The sequence below is a fragment of the Dermacentor variabilis genome, chromosome 6 (assembly GCF_050947875.1).
Source record: "Dermacentor variabilis isolate Ectoservices chromosome 6, ASM5094787v1, whole genome shotgun sequence".
NCBI classification, from domain to species: Eukaryota; Metazoa; Arthropoda; class Arachnida; order Ixodida; family Ixodidae; genus Dermacentor; species Dermacentor variabilis.
Window position 1 is genome coordinate 80,726,393 of NC_134573.1, and position 17,292 is coordinate 80,743,684.

At 50.1% G+C, this 17,292-nt stretch overlaps 1 protein-coding gene across 1 annotated transcript in view; it reads right to left on the reverse strand.

Annotated features, from left to right (window-relative positions):
• The window catches only part of LOC142586186 (palmitoyltransferase ZDHHC20-B-like), a 60,561-nt gene that overhangs the window by 7,656 nt on the left and 35,613 nt on the right, over positions 1–17,292 (reverse strand). The window contains exon 3 of the mRNA XM_075697439.1: positions 8,856–9,213. Within this exon, the coding sequence (XP_075553554.1) occupies positions 8,856–9,213 (358 nt within the window). The remainder of the gene's footprint in view (positions 1–8,855; positions 9,214–17,292) is intronic.

Sequence of the window (17,292 nt, forward strand, 5' to 3'; positions counted from 1 at the left end):
AAAATAAACAAGTTGTTTCGTTGTTACCAGTCGACTCATGCTTTGCCGGGACCTTCGGATGCTTCGAGTTGTACCCCAGGCCGCCAGGCCAACGCTACCCTTGGGGCTTGCGACCCAGGTACAACCACGGGCGTCAGCGCCGAGTTCCCAACAGATCGTACCAGCAGCCGGATCCAAACATCTGGTTGGCAGCGGTGAGATCGCCTACGACTTCAAACAACTGTCTGCCAGCGGTGAGATCGCGACAACGGAGGCCAGCAGCGAAGAGATGCAGTTGACTGTATGCTGAGCAGCTCAACGACGATCCGGGAGCAGTGCAACGAGCCCTGTGTGACGACTGGTTGCCTGCAGCGGAACGACTGCGCGGAATTCCTGCCTGCGAGGTTTGGTGAGTGCGGGACTTTCTTCTTCTGAGCTTTGCCAGGCTTTCTGTTAGTGTCAGAAACAGAGCTGGTAATTGTGGTTGTCGTTGCTGCCGGGTTAGTTTGCGGCAAGACAATAGTAAGCAGTAGAGAAAGCAGCATTCAGAGCAGCCATGGATTTGAAGTCGTTGCGCAAACCGAAATTGTTGGAGCTTGCAAGAGAGTTGGGTCTGGATGTCTCAGACAAACTAAGAAAACCGGAACTGATAAAGGCTATTCTTGAGTTAGAGGCTGAGGATGACGAGCTGTCGGAATGCCTTGAGACCATTGAAGAGAGAGAGACTGCAAAAAGACAGGAGCGCGAAATTAAAGAACAAAAAGAGAAAGAAAAAGAAGAGCGTGACCATCAACACGCTTTGGAAATGAAGCGTCTCGAGATAGAGATGGAACGCGCTCGTAATGGAAGTCAGGCACACGGTGCAGGAGAACGCGTATTGTTCAAAATGACTGACCTAATGCGGCCGTTTAAGCTTGGAGAGGACATTGGTTTGTTCCTGGTTAACTTTGAGCGAACGTGCGAGAAGCAGGGGTTCTCTCGGGAAACGTGGCCACAGCGCTTGCTCACTTTGTTACCCGGCGAGGCGGCCGACGTAGTCGCTCGCTTGGATAGAGAGGAAGCAGAGGATTTCGACAAAGTAAAATCGAGTCTGCTAAAAAAGTACCGGCTGTCTGCGGAGGCGTTCCGTCGGAAGTTTCGGGAAAATGAGAAAGGCAGAAGTGAGTCATATACAGAGTTTGCGTATAGGCTTATGTCGAACATGCAGGAGTGGCTCAAAGAAGAGAAAGCGTTTGGTGACCACGATAAAGTTCTGCAGTGTTTCGGGCTAGAACAGTTTTATAATCGGTTACCGGAGAACGTGCGATACTGGGTCTTGGATAGGCCAGACGTGAGTACGGTGGCTAGAGCCGCTGAGCTAGCCGAGGAGTTTGTGACGCGTCGGGCTCGCGGAGCTAAGGACGGTCAAAAGGGTGAATTTGGCTCGAAGTTTGAGAGGCCGAGGTTCACACCCATGAGATTAAAGGGGGACACGCGTAGTGCGGATGCGAGCGAAAGCAGTCCGACCAAACGTAAAGAGACGGCGGCAGCCAAACGCAGAAAGCGGTTCGAGATGAGGCAAGCGCGCGTTTGTTATACGTGCCAGAAGCCGGGTCACTTTTCGGCGCAGTGTCCGGAAACAACACCAAAAGTTGTGTTTTTTTCAATAGGCAGCACTGACGAGAACATGAAGCTTCTCGAGCCTTACATGCGAGACCTCCTCGTCAACGGGAAAGAGTGCCGAGTGCTTCGCGATTCCGCAGCTACGATGGATGTAGTTCACCCGTCTTATGTAGAACCCCATATGTTCACGGGCGAGTGCGCATGGATCAAGCAAGCCGTGGAAGCTCATAGCGTGTGTCTGCCGGTAGCAAAGGTGCTTATTGAAGGACCTTTCGGAGCGCTTGAGACGGAGGCGGCAGTGTCATCTATGCTGCCACCCCAGTACCCGTACCTATTTTCAAACAGGTCCGATCACCTCCTGCGCGAGAAGGGGCTTTTGTTTGGTGAAGCTAGTGTTCAGGCCTTAACCAGATCGAAGGTTCGGGAGCTCGCTGCAAAGGCGGTAGTTGCGGGGCCGACGTTATCAAACAACGAAAAAGGGTCAGAGGCGCAGCAAGCTGATATTCAGAGCACGCCCGAACTGAATAAAATTGAGTCTGTAGCGTTGAAGGCGCCAGATACTGGAGAGGAACCGCCCGACACGGGAAAGTTAGAAGAGCTATCTACAGATTTGCTCATCGCGCCTACGTCAGACGGACTTGATAGGTTGCTAAGAGTCAGCCGGTCGGCTTTGATAGCCGAGCAAAAAAAGGATGGCAGCCTGGAAAACGTGCGCTGCAATGTCAAAGAAGGTATCGCCAGGAAAACTGCGCGTTTTGTGGAAAGAGGTGGAGTCCTGTACCGGAAGTATCTAGACCGAAGAGGAGTGGAGTTCGATCAGCTGATCGTGCCTCAATGCTATCGTCAGGATCTGTTGCGCTTGTCACATGGGGGTTCGTGGTCCGGACACCTAGGAGTTAAGAAAACTAAGGACCGTCTCTTGCAAGAGTACTATTGGCCAGGGTGTTTTCGGGACGCAGACCATTTCGTGAGGACATGTGACACTTGTCAGCGGGTGGGCAAACCAGGGGACAAATCGAGGGCGCCGTTGAAATTGGTACCTATCATAACGGAGCCTTTTAGACGGCTCGTTATTGATACTGTGGGACCTCTGCCGGTAACAGCCACGGGGTACAGACACATTTTGACTGTGATCTGCCCAGCGACAAAGTTCCCTGAAGCAGTGCCGCTTAAAGAACTCAGCTCAGTTGAGATAGTTAATGCACTACTGTCCATATTTGCGCGAGTTGGTTTCCCTGCGGAAATCCAATCAGATCAGGGCACAGTGTTTACTAGCGCTTTGACGACAACTTTTCTCGAAAGGTGTGGGGTAAAGCTGTTACACAGCTCAGTGTACCACCCACAGTCGAATTCCGTTGAGAAGCTCCACTCCGTCATGAAGCGCGTGTTGAGAGCGTTGTGTTTTGAACATCGAACTGACTGGGAGCTGTGTCTGCCTGGGGTGATGTTTGCTTTAAGGACCGCGCCGCATGCGGCTACGGGGTTTTCGCCAGCTGAACTGGTGTACGGTCGCTCGCTTCGATCTCCGCTTCGCATGCTTCGAGAATCATGGGAAGGTAGGGGCGACGACCCAGTCGTGGTGGAGTACGTACTTAAGCTCCTCGAACGCTTAAGAAGGGCACAGGAGTTGTCAGGTGAAGCAATGACAAAGGCCCAGCAGAGGGCCAAGGTTTATTATGATCGGACAGCCAGGGCCCGTCGTTTTGAGGTTGGCGATGAGGTCATGATATTGCGCACATCGCTAAACAACAAACTAGACGTGCAGTGGGAGGGCCCAGCACGAATTGTTCAGAAACTGTCGGACGTTAACTACGTGGTAAGTCTGCCAGGAAAGCGGAAAGCACAGCAAGTTTACCACTGTAATCTGCTCAAACCTTATAGACAAAGGGAAGCAGTGGTGTGCATGATGGTAAACGTTCCTGAAGAGCTTCCGGTCGAGCTTCCGGGACTAGGCTCAGTGACGAACAGGGAAGACACCGGTCAAGTCATTAGTGACCTTATCAGTAAAGCACCGCTGTCGCCTGAGCAGAAAACCGAACTACACCAGCTATTACAAGAGTTTCAAGGTCTGTTCTCTGAGAGGCCTGGTAGGACTTCTGTACTTACTCATGATATAGAACTTACCTCCCCAGAGCCAGTACGATCCAAGGCGTATCGGGTGTCACCCCGCCAGAGCGATATTATGGAGGCTGAGGTAAAGAAAATGCTACAGCTCGGTGTTATTGAGGCAGGTGAGAGTGATTATACCTCCCCTTTGATTTTAGTTGAGGTACCGGGCAAGGAACCTCGTCCTTGCGTCGACTACCGCAGGCTTAATTCCATCACTAAGGATCAAATTTATCCGATCCCTAACATCGAGGAGCGCCTTGAGAAAGTTAGTAGCGCTCAGTTTATTTCCACCCTAGATCTTGTCAGGGGTTATTGGCAGGTTCCACTTACAGAAGAGGCTAGTAGGTATGCGGCGTTCATTTCACCAATGGGAACATTCCGTCCTAAAGTGTTGAGTTTTGGTTTGAAGAACGCGCCATACTGTTTTTCAAGTCTCATGGATAAAGTGTTGCGGGGACAGCAAGAATTCGCTTTACCGTATCTAGACGACGTAGCGATATTCTCCGCATCCTGGTCTGAGCATATGACACACTTGCGGGCAGTGCTAACCCGCCTGCGCGAAGCGGGCTTGACAGTCAAGGCTCCTAAGTGCCAGTTAGCACAGGCCGAGGTTGTCTACCTCGGTCACGTGATTGGTCAGGGTCGTCGCCGCCCCTCTGAAATAAAAGTGGCCGCTGTGCGAGACTTTCCGCAACCGCGCACCAAGACCGATATTCGGTCGTTCTTGGGTGTCGCCGGCTACTATCAGAGGTACATCCCTAGGTACTCTGATATCGCGGCTCCCCTGACGGATGCTCTAAGAAAGACAGAGCCTCAAACAGTCGTCTGGGACGAGACCAAGGAAAGAGCTTTTAGCGCCCTAAAGAGTGCCCTAACAAGCCAGCCTGTGCTACGATCGCCAGACTATACAAAAGGGTTCATTGTTCAGTGCGATGCTAGTGAGCGAGGCATGGGCGTTGTACTGTGCCAACGGGAAAATGGAGAAGTAGAACACCCCGTCCTGTATGCTAGTCGTAAGCTGACCAGTCGTGAGCAGGCGTATAGCGCCACCGAGAAAGAGTGTGCATGTCTCGTGTGGGCCGTTCAGAAATTGTCATGCTATCTAGCCGGCTCGAGGTTTATCATTGAGACGGATCACTGCCCTCTCCAATGGCTGCAGACCATCTCTCCCAAAAATGGCCGCCTCCTGCGCTGGAGCCTCGCTTTACAACAATATTCCTTTGAGGTGCGTTACAAAAAGGGGAGTCTCAACGGTAACGCCGATGGCTTAAGTCGAAGCCCCTAACGTAGGAATCAGCCTCAAAATTGTTTGTTACTGATGTTTTTCTTCCTGAGGCAGGATTTTTTTTTAACATATTGCTTTTGTTCAGTGTTTCAAAGTGATGATATGCTTTCTAGTGCAATTTTTCAATTTGTGGACGCGTTCTGAGTGATGCTAGACTACTGTAAGGAACTAGGCAGTGGTATAAAAAGGGGAAAGAGCCTGGCAGGGCTTAGTGAGGGTTGTGCCGTGCTTGCTGACTGAGCGGTTGAGTTTCAGCGTGGTTCTAACGCTTGCCGGGAACGAGAACAAAAATGTGAGCTCTCCCGAAGTCACTTTGCAGTGTCCCGTGCGAACCTGAACAAGAGAACGAGGCCTTCTCTGTGCGCTGCGCTCAAGAAACGTCGAGGGACGCCCGACTTCGGTTATGAGCATCATCGAGCGACATCCCTCCGGACAGCGGATGCAGTCCCCTGTCCATCGGGATCTCCTTCCCCCGGCGGGGCGGTCTGTTGCGTTTCGCCTGCGACACGTGGTTTTGCCGGCGCGACTGCGGCGGGGCGGCGGACATTTTGGCCCGATCGTCGTCGCCGCAACACTCATCGCCAGGTGTTTCCAGGCGCGACTGCGACGGTGCGACCGCCTAGGGATCATCCTCGCATTCCAGTCATTGTGCCCGAAACAGGCGATGCCAAAGCAGGGATCTCATTCCAGTTATTGGGCCCGAAACAGGCGATGCCAAAGCAGGGATCTCGTTCCAGTCATTATGCCCGAAACAGGCGATGCCAAAGCAGGGATCTCATTCCAGGTATTGGGCCCGAAACAGGCGATGCCAAAGCAGGGATCTCGTTCCAGTCATTGTGCCCGAAACAGGCGATGCCAAAGCAGGGACCATCCTCTCATTACAGTCATTGTGTCCGACCGGCAGCGCCACGACAGGGTGCTACGAGATCGTGCTCGACATGGTGCTACGGCATCGCTACGACAGTGTGCGTCACCATTAGCCCATTGTACATTCACGTGCTCGTCTTTTGAGGGGTTCCTTCTTGCCCTCAACTGCGAGAGTATAAAAACAGCTGCCCCCGGACGCCAAAAGGAGGGCTCCGATTTCTTCTGTTGAGTGAAGTGCTCTCCCGTCTCTCTACTTCGGTCAACCTGACCGCCAACTCTTTGCGATGTTAAAATAAACAAGTTGTTTCGTTGTTACCAGTCGACTCATGCTTTGCCGGGACCTTCGGATGCTTCGAGTTGTACCCCAGGCCGCCAGGCCAACGCTACCCTTGGGGCTTGCGACCCAGGTACAACCACGGGCGTCAGCGCCGAGTTCCCAACAGATCGTACCAGCAGCCGGATCCAAACACTCCGTTTGCAGTGTGCCGTGCGAGAATGATTGTCCGCGCCATCAACGCTACTCACAGCGTCAACTTTCTAATACGTATAAATCGTTTATCTATATAATCATAGTACAAAATGTTGACACGCGAAATTAAAACACGTATAGAGCTACGCTCAAATTTCGCATTAGGGAGTATTGTAATCGTCGGTGACAATGCCTCCATGACTGCTGGTATCTCTACTCAGTCAAATGCTTTTTCGTAATCTATGAAAGCCACATAGAGTAGCTTATTGTACTCTGCAGATGTCTAGATAACCTGATTAATGACATGGATTGGGTCTATTGTAGAGTATCCCTTCTTGAAGCGAGTCTGTTTCCTTGGCTGACTAAAGTCCAGTGGTGCCCTTATTCTATTAGAGATTATTTTGGTAAATATTTTATATAATACTCCTTCACAGACTCTAGAGGCTGACTTGCGATCCTGAACTCTAGTTTCCTTGCCCGGTTATTCATCATTATCTTTGTCTTCTGCATATTAATATTCAACACCAGTCTTACACTCTCCCTGTTAAGGTCCTCAATCATTTTTTGTAACTCGTCTGCAGTGTTGCTGAATAGAACAACGTCAGCGGCGAACCGAAGGATGCTGAGGTATTCGCCGTCAATCCTTACTCCTAATGTTTCCCAGTTTAATAGCTTGCATACTTCTTCCATGCACGCATTGAATAGTATTGGAGAGATTGTGCTTACTTGTCTGACACCTTTATTTATTGGTATCTTTATGCTTTTCTTGTGCAGAATTAAGGTGGCTGTGGAATCACTGTAGATATTTTCCAGGGTATTTACGTAAGCGCTCTGTACTCCTTGATTACGAAATGCCTCTGTGACTGCTGGTATCTCTAGTGAATCAAATGCTTTTTCGTAATCTATGAAAGCCATATAGAGAGGCTTATTCTATTCTGCCGATTTCTTGATAACCTGATTAATGACGCGGATGTGATCCATTGTAGAGTATCGCTTCCTGAAGCCAGCCTGCTCTCTTTGTTCACAAAATCCCGTGTTGCCCTTATTCTATTGGAGATTATTTTGGCAAATATTTTGTATAATACTGGGAATATGCTAATGGGTCTAAAATTTTTGTTATTTAACGTCTCCATTTTTGCAGATGGTATAACGTTAGCATTCTTCCAGTTTTCTCGAACCCTTGCAGTCGATAGGCACTTCGTGTAGAGAGCCGCCAGTTTTTCTTTCAATATGTATCCTCCACATTTGATTAAATCGAGTGTTATTCCATCTTCCCCTGCCGCTTTTACCCGTTTCATTTCTTGCAAGGCCCTTCTGACCTCGTATCTAGTTATAGGAGGACCATTAGGGTGACAGAATGGGTACCAAGAGAAGGGAAGCGGAATAGAGGAAGGCAGAAGACTAAGTGGTGTGACGCAATTAGGAAATTTGCGGGTGCTAGTTAGAATCCGTTGGCGCAGGAAAGGGGTAATTGGAGATTGCAGGGAGAGGTCTTCGTCCTGCAGCGGACATAAAATAGGCTGATGATGACGATGATGGTGATGTTGATGATGATCATGATGGCGATAATCATGATTCGTCGGTGAATCTTATTTTTTCTGCGTTCTTGATAGTGGAGCAAGTAATTTGGTGGACAAAATCCAATGTCCATCTCCATATGACATGTATGTTTTATGCGGTTCTTACATTGTATTTCTGTGCATCCCTTACTGTTGTGCTCTTGCATTCTTTGCAACGAAAATTAACTAATGTGCTTTCTTATAGAACAAGATAGGCACGTGCGGAACCACATGATTAAAGTTTGCGCAAGGAACGAACGCATTGAAATTATTAAAGAAAACATCGCTTTCGAAGTCATGTTCACTACTTGTAAAATCAAGCTACCTAATGCGACACTTCGTTGCCTCAAACATGCGATTCCTTCCTTGCAACTTTTGCCACTGGAATCTTCTCATTACGTTAAAAGTACCATGTAATTGAAACCACTGTATTCGCCCTTGAAATTCCCTGTTATCGTTGGCGTTAAATAACCAAGTGCAGCCAAAGTCGGTGCGACATTAAAAAAACTGTCGCGTTGTATGCGATTCAGAAACCTTTTTAGAAGCATTTTACCCACTCGACAGTGCTGCTACCACAGGTTGGTGCATTTGTTTACATTTGTCAAGTTCAATATGCTAAGCATAGCTTTCTTGGTCAAAAATGCAGCAAACCTTGAATAAAAGTGACGAACAGCTAACGCTATCCCAGACGAGGGGATTGTCAAAGTGTCAATACGTATGTGTTGAACTATGTGGAATCCCATATGGGCGCCGACATAGAAAAATGTTTAACTACACACAGTACCGGTAACTGGCACGTGTTAAACCACCATTTTGTTTGTCGTCGTCGCCGTAGAGTCCTGGAGCACATTTGACCACGGGAATTGTGTTACAGCTCAAGTTTAACGCTACCGTACGTTTGACGATACACGCAGTTCGATGCCAAATATTTTCTGCCATTTCGCAGTGAAAAATTGCGCAATCATCGCAATACAGGCACACTCACCTGGGCGACGTTCTCGGTGCGGCCGATGTCGAAGGAGTCCTCGGGCTCCCTGAACATTGTCGCCCGCATGTTCTCGAGCGTGGTCACGTTGCGGCACAGGTTGCCCGAGTGAATATAGAAGAAGCTGCCGAGGCCGACCGACAGGTAGACGCCGCCGATGACGAGCGCGCTGACGTTGATCGCGGCGAACAGGAGGCCATGGCCGAACCATGCGAGGACGGCGTGTATGACGGAGGTGGCCGCCACGAAACCGGCCAGCAAAGAGGAGTAAACCAGAGTCAGCAGGAACGACTTTTGTGTGGTGAAGGAGACGCAGTTGTTGAACCACGGGCAGTGGTGGTCCATTTTGAGCACGCACCTGTAAGGAGAGACAGACGTAAAAGGAAGCGAGGGATGTGAAGACGTAGCTCGGGATAAATCTCGTGGAGAGTATAGTATAGATGCTGCTTCCGTTCGTTATAACTGGATTCAAAGAAAGCACAAGTGAAGCACGTACAAGCTAACCGATTGAATCGACGATTTATTGCGGTCGCTTGTTGCTCGGGGAAGTTATAGAAGCTTTTGCCTTGAAGCTCGTGGTCCCGGGTTCATTTTTCCACTACGCTGACCGCAATGTTAGGCGAGCGACTGAAGGTAAAATACGCCTAGGAGCGGACTTAGTTGACGTGAACGTGACCTTATATCCTGCTCATTTAGCAATTTGCGCGTAATTCTGCCCATGTTCCTCTAGTTTCGCAATCTGCGCTTTATGACGAAGTTGGGGCTTTAACGACATTTCCTCCTTTCGGGCACAAATATGATGACAAATGAAATAGGGCCACAAGCACGGAAATGGTGTTAATAAGTACTGGACGTCCGGACTTTCCGTATGGAAGCCAGAGCGTCAAATACTTATTGACGCATGTTTCCTTGGCGTCCTTCTCATTTCATTGCAGTGAAGCAGTGTGAGTAATATACAAATCGGTGGGAAAGTAGGTACTTCTTCAAAACACTTAAAGCGACACTGAAGGTTACTATGAAGTCAAATTAAAGTAATAAAGCAATGCTCTAGAACGTCTAAGGCGTCAATATAATCGCTAACAGAGCTTTATAAACCCAGAAATTGAGGTAAATGCATGACACGATTTGAAACCCCCCAGCGACATTCCGGTACAAGCCCGATGACGAAGGCACTCCTCATCATAATTTATGTCACTAGTACTCAACTGCACGTATTAAAAAGATCATTTCGTTAGGTTATAAGAAGGAAGAAAATACTGCTTGTCTACTTCTATTTGAGTCTAAGAAAAAATAACATTTTGAAGTTGCCCTTCAGTAGTATGGGTGGTCGAAAGGTTTCGTGTGCGCTCGACTCTGCGCCGTGCGCGCTTTGGAATTTCAGATGTTTCGTTATCGCGTCGTGCTGCGCTGGTTCTGCTGGCTCATGAAACTTGCATTTGGAACAAATAGTGAGAATGCCACGTCCATGTGATGTCGTGGGATGCGCAAACAATCCGCGGAACTTGGACAAGGGCAGTTGCAGCGGCGAATCCAACCTTACTTATTACTCTGTGCCAACGAGTGAACCTCTCCGTTCGAAGTGGTTAAGTGCCGTACCTCTGCCCCAGCGCGTTGGCAAAGGGCCGAAAAATCGCGTAGTGTGTTCGCTGCACTTTTGTCCATAGGATTACAAGTTCAACGCCGACTTACTGAAGTCGTGTGGAGTGCCTTTCAAAGCAATACTTTCCCGTAGCGCTGTACCGTCCGTCTTACCTGCATTCTTGGAAGCGCAAGAACAACTGCAGGTCGAAGACGGTGAGTGCGGGATTTGGTTTTCACGAAGCAAAAGCTCCAAATGAGCGAATATGTACAGCCATGACACAAAGTTGCCGTCGTAGTAGTACGCAACGACGCCGGCAGTACGAGCCCTCCGCAGCAGGTCACGTTCATCAGTGCTTAAATCACTAAGTCGAGCCCAGCATCGCCAGCCAATGTGTCGTTGTCAGGGTCGTCCATCGCAACGACCGTCAAAGTTGGCGTCATAAAATAAAGAACCAGCCACCATAGTTCCGCTTTCGCGCTGCTGTCGGCTCTGTCTTGGCTCTGTTCGTGGCCGCGCGTTCGCGTTTTGCGCAGAAAAGGCGTAACGCCGTCTGTGGGCGCCATTTTCTCTCACCGATGGCGCAACGTCACTATGAGACCATGACGTCACCACTCCTGGATCGGAGGGCGGGCGATTTGAACTGCGCTAGAGGTGCGAGGACGCTTCAGAACGCATTTTCTCTTAAAATAAATCTCTTCTTCGCATGAAACAAGCCTTTCGAGGTTTCTGGGATGGTATCTCAACACTCCGCGTTGACTTAATTTTAATCTTTAGTGTCCCTTTAATACGCCACAGTCGTGTATTGCAAACGCACTACACGTTTTGCAAGCGCCTTATGTAGGCTTTATTTATGTCCCAAATTTTTATTTTCATTATTTCACACTGTTGGTTTATTCTGTGTTCACCAAAGACCACTGGTATTGTCCATCGAGGAGGAGGAGGAGGAGGAGGTGGAGGAGGAGGAGGAGGAGCAAGTAAGTTCGTTGAAATTAAGGAAATAAAATCCAGATGGCGCGCACTGTGGGGATCGGTGTACGCGAAGCTTTCATGCGCCAGCAAGGCAAAATGGTGCGTCAGGAGGAAGAGACACGCGGTATATATCTGTGATGAACGCGTCCCTGAGCCACCATGGTGGATTTCGCAACAGCAAGCGGTACTTATAATGAGCAATGAAACACGTTGAATAACCAGACATGAAGTGCTCGAACATCTAGAAACGTCCCACGAATGCATCCCGTACCTTCTATCTTCATCGACAGCTACAGAAGATGCGCGCACTCACTTTGCAAATGTAATTGTTGCTATGCGACGCGCCTAACGCGCCAAGTGTCTCTAACCGCTAAATTACACGAGGGAAGCTTGTAAAGGTGTTTTATTCCACCTTTTTGGGCTAGCGACCGTTCGTTCCCTAGTGATATGAGAGTCGATCTTGTGTGCTGGAGGTGCTGGGTTTGATTTCAGATGTCAGAATTGTAATCCCTTTTATATTGTTACGGGAAGGACGAATCAGTAAGAGGAGCAACTACTTACTGGTTATATTTACAACAGCGGTTGCAGCGCTGACCGGTTAGATTCACAGCGCGAGCCCAGTTCGTTCTTCCTCCTCTTTTTTCGAGTGATGGCGCCCACGCGCCTCATTCAAACAATCAAATACCACACGCCTGTAGCATAATCCCCCGGCGGCAGAAGCGAGGTCCCGGGGCGTCTAAATCTCATCACTGGGAGGGTGATACTGCTTCAGTCGTATGACGTGCGCGATATCGCTGGACTGGGAAGGACATGGGGCGTCAGGGGCGATCTCGTAGGTGACGGGAGCCATGGCACGAAGCAATCGACATGGGCCTGTGTAACGAGACAGCACTTTTTCGGACAGGCCGACCTGACGCGACGGAGACCATAGAAGCACCAAAGAACCAGGCGGGTATTGCACGTCTCGGTGTCGCCGGTCGTACAAATGCCTTTGACTCTATTGGTATTCCAGAAGGTGGTCACGGGCAATTTCCCTTGCGTGGGCACAGCGGGCGATAGCTTCAAGTGCCTATTCATTGGTCAGTGCCGCGTGAACAACGAGGGTTGTGTCGAAGGGCAGTGCTGGTTCTCGGCTGAACAGAAGAAAAAATGGGGAATAACCAGCTGTGTCGTGGCGCGAGGAATTATAAGCAAATGTGACAAATGGGGCCGTATAACGTAAAACTATTCCAATATGTTTTTATTCCAATCTCCTGACGTCAAATTTGCGTAAGCGCCGACGCAAGAATTCGGCGGTCACTCGCGGGGTTGTCTGAACAAACCGATTGAATGCTCCCCTCGTTCATAGGAGGTCACTTTTGTTTGCTTGAAAAACGAATAACATTGCCTGCACTGAGCGGCTTGCCTTATCTAATTGGCTCACAAGAGGCGAGGAGCACACTCAATTGGAGAGAGATTCGATAGAGCGGAGCTACTCCACTGAATATCTATAACCGGATGAAGAGGGTGGTGCCGGCGTCTGCGATTGGTCTGCTTTCTCTTACTTAGCTTGCGGTGGCATGTCAACAATCTTGGCGGCATGGAACGGAAGCTTAAGAATGACGCTAAAACAGATCCTAAGCCAAGAAGAGTTGGCAAAACTGGTTCGTAAACGTGATTAAAGTTATCGAAAACGTTACACGACCACGCAAAAAGATTTATTACATGCAAATAAACCCATACTCTCCGGCAGGGGCGAGTAGCCAGTGCGGAAGCGATAGGCGGCAGCCATCTTTTATTCCTTTCGGAAAGGGGCAGTCTGCGGGCATACAGAAAAAAAACCAGTTTTGTTCGGCACATTAATGCATCTTTAACGAGTACGCGTCACTTTGACGCGGCAAGTTTTTGCCGTTTTCGTGACGTCGCGTGACAGACAGATGAAGTGGGGCTGGTCCAAAAAAGTTTTTGACCAATCGCGGTGGGCTGATTGCATAATTGAAATAAAAGAAAGTTTGGAATAGTTTTGCGTTATAGCGCCCATGGTAGAGCGAGGTCCCAGTCACTGTGGTCTGAAGAGACATATTTCGCGAGCATGTCTGTGAGGGTGCGATTGAGACGCTCTGTGAGGCCATTTGTTTGCGGATGGTATGACGTGGATAGCTTGTGCCTCGTGGCACAGGAATGCAGGATGTCCGCGATAACTTTTGATAGGAATATCCGGCCACGGCCAGTGAGAAGTTGTCGCGTAGCTCGACGTAATAAGATCACGTCGTGTATAAGAAAATCGGCGACATCTTTGGCGCAGCTTGTAGACAGTGCTCGGGGGATGGCGTAGCGCGTGGAGTAATCCGTGGCCACAGTGATTAACCTGTTCTCAGAGGTAAAAATAGGAAAAAGGCTAAGTAAGTCCAAACCAACCAGAAGAAATGGTTCCGTGGCAATGTCGAATGCTTGAAGGTATCCAGCAGGGAGCATGGATGGTGTCTTGCGTAGCTGGCATTTGTCACACGCAGCTACGTATCTTCGAACGGAGCGAGCAAGCCTTGGCCAAAAGAAGCGTCGGCGGATCCGGTCGTAGGTATGTGACACACCCAGGTGACCGGCAGTGGGGAGTTAGTGAAGTTCGTGGAGAACAGCCGAGCGAAGGTGTTTAGGGATCACAAGGAGTAATGCAGGGCCGTCGGGGTGAACGTTGTAGCGGCAGAGTACGCCATCTTGAAGTGTGAATAAGCGAAGGGAACTGTCGGCAAGTGGCGATTCCAGGTGCTCAATGATGATACGCAAGTACGGGTCACGGCGCTGCTCGTCGGCGACATGGAGCAATGGAAAAACAGAGAGAACACAGGTGTCGTTGTTAATATCAGACATAGAGGTCGCGTCTTCGACTGGGTAGCTAGAGAGGCAATCTGCGTCCTGGTGTTGACGTCTCGACTTGTAAGTCACTGTGTAGGGATATTCTTGCAGTCGGAGGGCTCAACGACCGAGCCAGCCAGTAGGATCCTTAAGCGACGAAAGCCAACAGAGCGCATGATGGTCTGTGATTACTGAGAAGGGTATGCCATATAAATGTGGGCGGAACTTTGAAACAGCCCAGACCAGAACAAAACAATCTCACTCGGTAATCGAATAGTTGCGCTCTGCAGTTGTCAGGAGCCGGCTAGCGTAGGCTATAACGCAGTCATCTCCGCGTTACCAGTAACCCTGGTAACCCGTAATCCCGTAACCACTGGTATCGGTTCGGACCTCTGTAGGTGCGGACGGGTCAAAGTGGACCAAGACCGGTAGATTTGTAAGAATCGCGAAAAGGCATGAAAATGCGGCAGCGTGAGGGGAACCTCACATTAAAGGCACGTCTTTCTTCAGATGTTCAGTGAGCGGTCGAGCGATTGCTGCGAAATCTCTCACGAACCGTCGGAAATAAGAACAGAGCCCCACAGAACTCCGGACGTCTGACAGACTGAGGTACAGGAAAAGCCGTTACTGCTCGAACCTTCCCCGGGCCGGGTTGTCCTCCGGAAGCATCGACGATATGGCCTAGCACTGTAATCTGTCGGGGCCCGAAGTGGCACTTTGATGAGTTCAATTAGAGCCCAGCCTTGAGGAAGACGTCAAGGATAGCTACGACGCGATCAAGGTGAGTCTCAAATGCAGGAGAAAACACAAGGACGCCGCCGAGGTAACAAATGCAAGTTAACCATTTGAAACCTTGAAGCAGAGAGTCGATCATCCGTTCTAACGTGGCGGGGGCATTGCATAAACCGAACGGCATCAGCTTGAATTGGTAGACGCCACCTGGAGTGACGAAAACGATCTTTTCTCGGTCTTGTTCATCGACGGAAATCTGTCAATAACGAGATCGAAGGTTGATGGACGAAAATTATTTGGCACCGTGAAGACAATAGCGTAGTCGATTCGCGCTAAAGGGTAAACTTCCTTTCGAGTAATTTGGTTTAAGTGGCAGTAATCAACGTAGAAACGCCACGTGCCATCTTTCTTTTTGACGAGCACGACCGGCGACGCCCAGAGACTCGACGGCGGCTCAACAATGCCTGTGGCGAGCATATTGTTTACTTCCTGCTGAATAACTTGTCGCTCCGCCGTGGACACGCGATACAGTCGGTGGTGAATGGGAACAGCCTCACCAGTGTTTGTCCGATGCTTAAGAAGGGACGTCTGACCAAGTGGTCGATTGTCAGTGTCAAATATGTCGCGATACGAAAGCAAAAGGCGATATAGGGCGGCTGCTTGGTCAGGTGCGAGGTCCGGAGTAACCATGGGACGTAACGGGCCATCGAGGTTCAAGCCATCCTGCGGGTAATCAGGAGGATTTGGAGGTGCGTCGGCTGCAAAAGCAGTGACGTGGTCGTCTGTCACTGACCGGAGCGTGGCCTCCGTTATGCCTTCAGGTAACACTTGCTTCGTCAAGCCAAAATTGTTAACGGTGAGACACGCCCGATTAGTGGGAAGGGTTACGACGGGGTGTGGCACAGAGATGTCGCGCGCCAGAAATAGGTGCGACGACATAGTCGCCATCAGGCACGGTTGCCGTTGAGGCCGATTTGAAGAAGGTTAGGACTTTTGGAGGTAAGCGAACAAACGCTGTAGTGCAGAGGGTGTTCGGGGCGAACGTTTGAAAGAAGAGGAAGCTCGAGGCACAGTCTACCGGTGGAACAGTCGATGAGGGCCGAATACGTCGTTAGAAAGTCGAGCACGAAGATTAGGTCATGAGGGCAGCTGGTCAGCACGGTGAAAATGACTGAAACTTGGCGGCCAGCAATTCCTATGCGAGCAGTGCACATACCCTTGACGGCAACAGTGGCGCCATTGGCGACGCGTACGGCTTGAGTGATGGCACGCGTAAGAACTTTTTTTGAGGCGACGACATAGGTCGGCACTCAATATGGATACTTAGGCTCCAGTTTCAATTAATGCCGTCAACGGAACACCGTCTACGTCTACTTCAATTACGTTTGTGTTGGTGAGGAGCGTGAACGGAGAATTTGGACAGGACGAACGTGATGCAGCCCCTCCAAGAGCTACATAGCCTAGTTTACCGTCCGTCACTTTTACGAGGAAAAGCGGCGAGGTTGGGGCGATGGGGAGCGACGGCATTGAGGCGACGGCGATTGCACGGAGGAGCGGCTGCCAGGGGCATCAGAAGCAGGGTACAGACGGCGAGGTGAATAACGGCGAACGTCGACGTATGGCCGAGGAGCTGGGAATGAGCTTCAGTACGGTGGCATCCAGGCGGTGTGGCAGTGGCTGGATATATGACCGACGCGGTGGCAGCGGAAGCAGATCGGTTTCTCGGCTGGGGTTCGCCATTCAGCAGGATTGCGTGGTCTGGGAGAAAAAAACTGGTCATTACAAGTTGTGGAAATGGGAATGGGTGCCGAATCAGGTCGGGAGAAAGAGCCTGTGGTAGGAATCCAAGGTATGAAATTTTTTGCTGGACAACTGCTTGAACAACGGAAATAGTGGGGGCCGCTTGGTCAAAGGTACCGTCAGGGGGTCGTGGATGAAGGGGCGCCGGACTCGCCGCTTCAATCTCACGGCGAACAATACGTATGACGTTCTCTTGAAATGGTCGTGTGGCGGTAAGAGCGAAGCAAGAGGACGTGGCAGGGGTGTTTGGGAGCCGGGGAAACTGTGGCACGACGCGGCAGCTTTTGGCTACCTCGAAGCGGCGGCATTCTTTGACGATGGCGTCGACTGTAGAAACGTCGTTATAGGCGAGCAAATTGACGGCGTCGTCCACGATGCCTTTTAGGATATGGCCCACCTTGTCAACCTCGGTAATGTGCTCATCGACTTTCTGACAAAGCGCGAACACTTCCTGTATCTAGGAGACATACGATTCGGTCAATGACTGGACACGGGTGGCAAGCTCTTTTCGCGCAGCCTGTT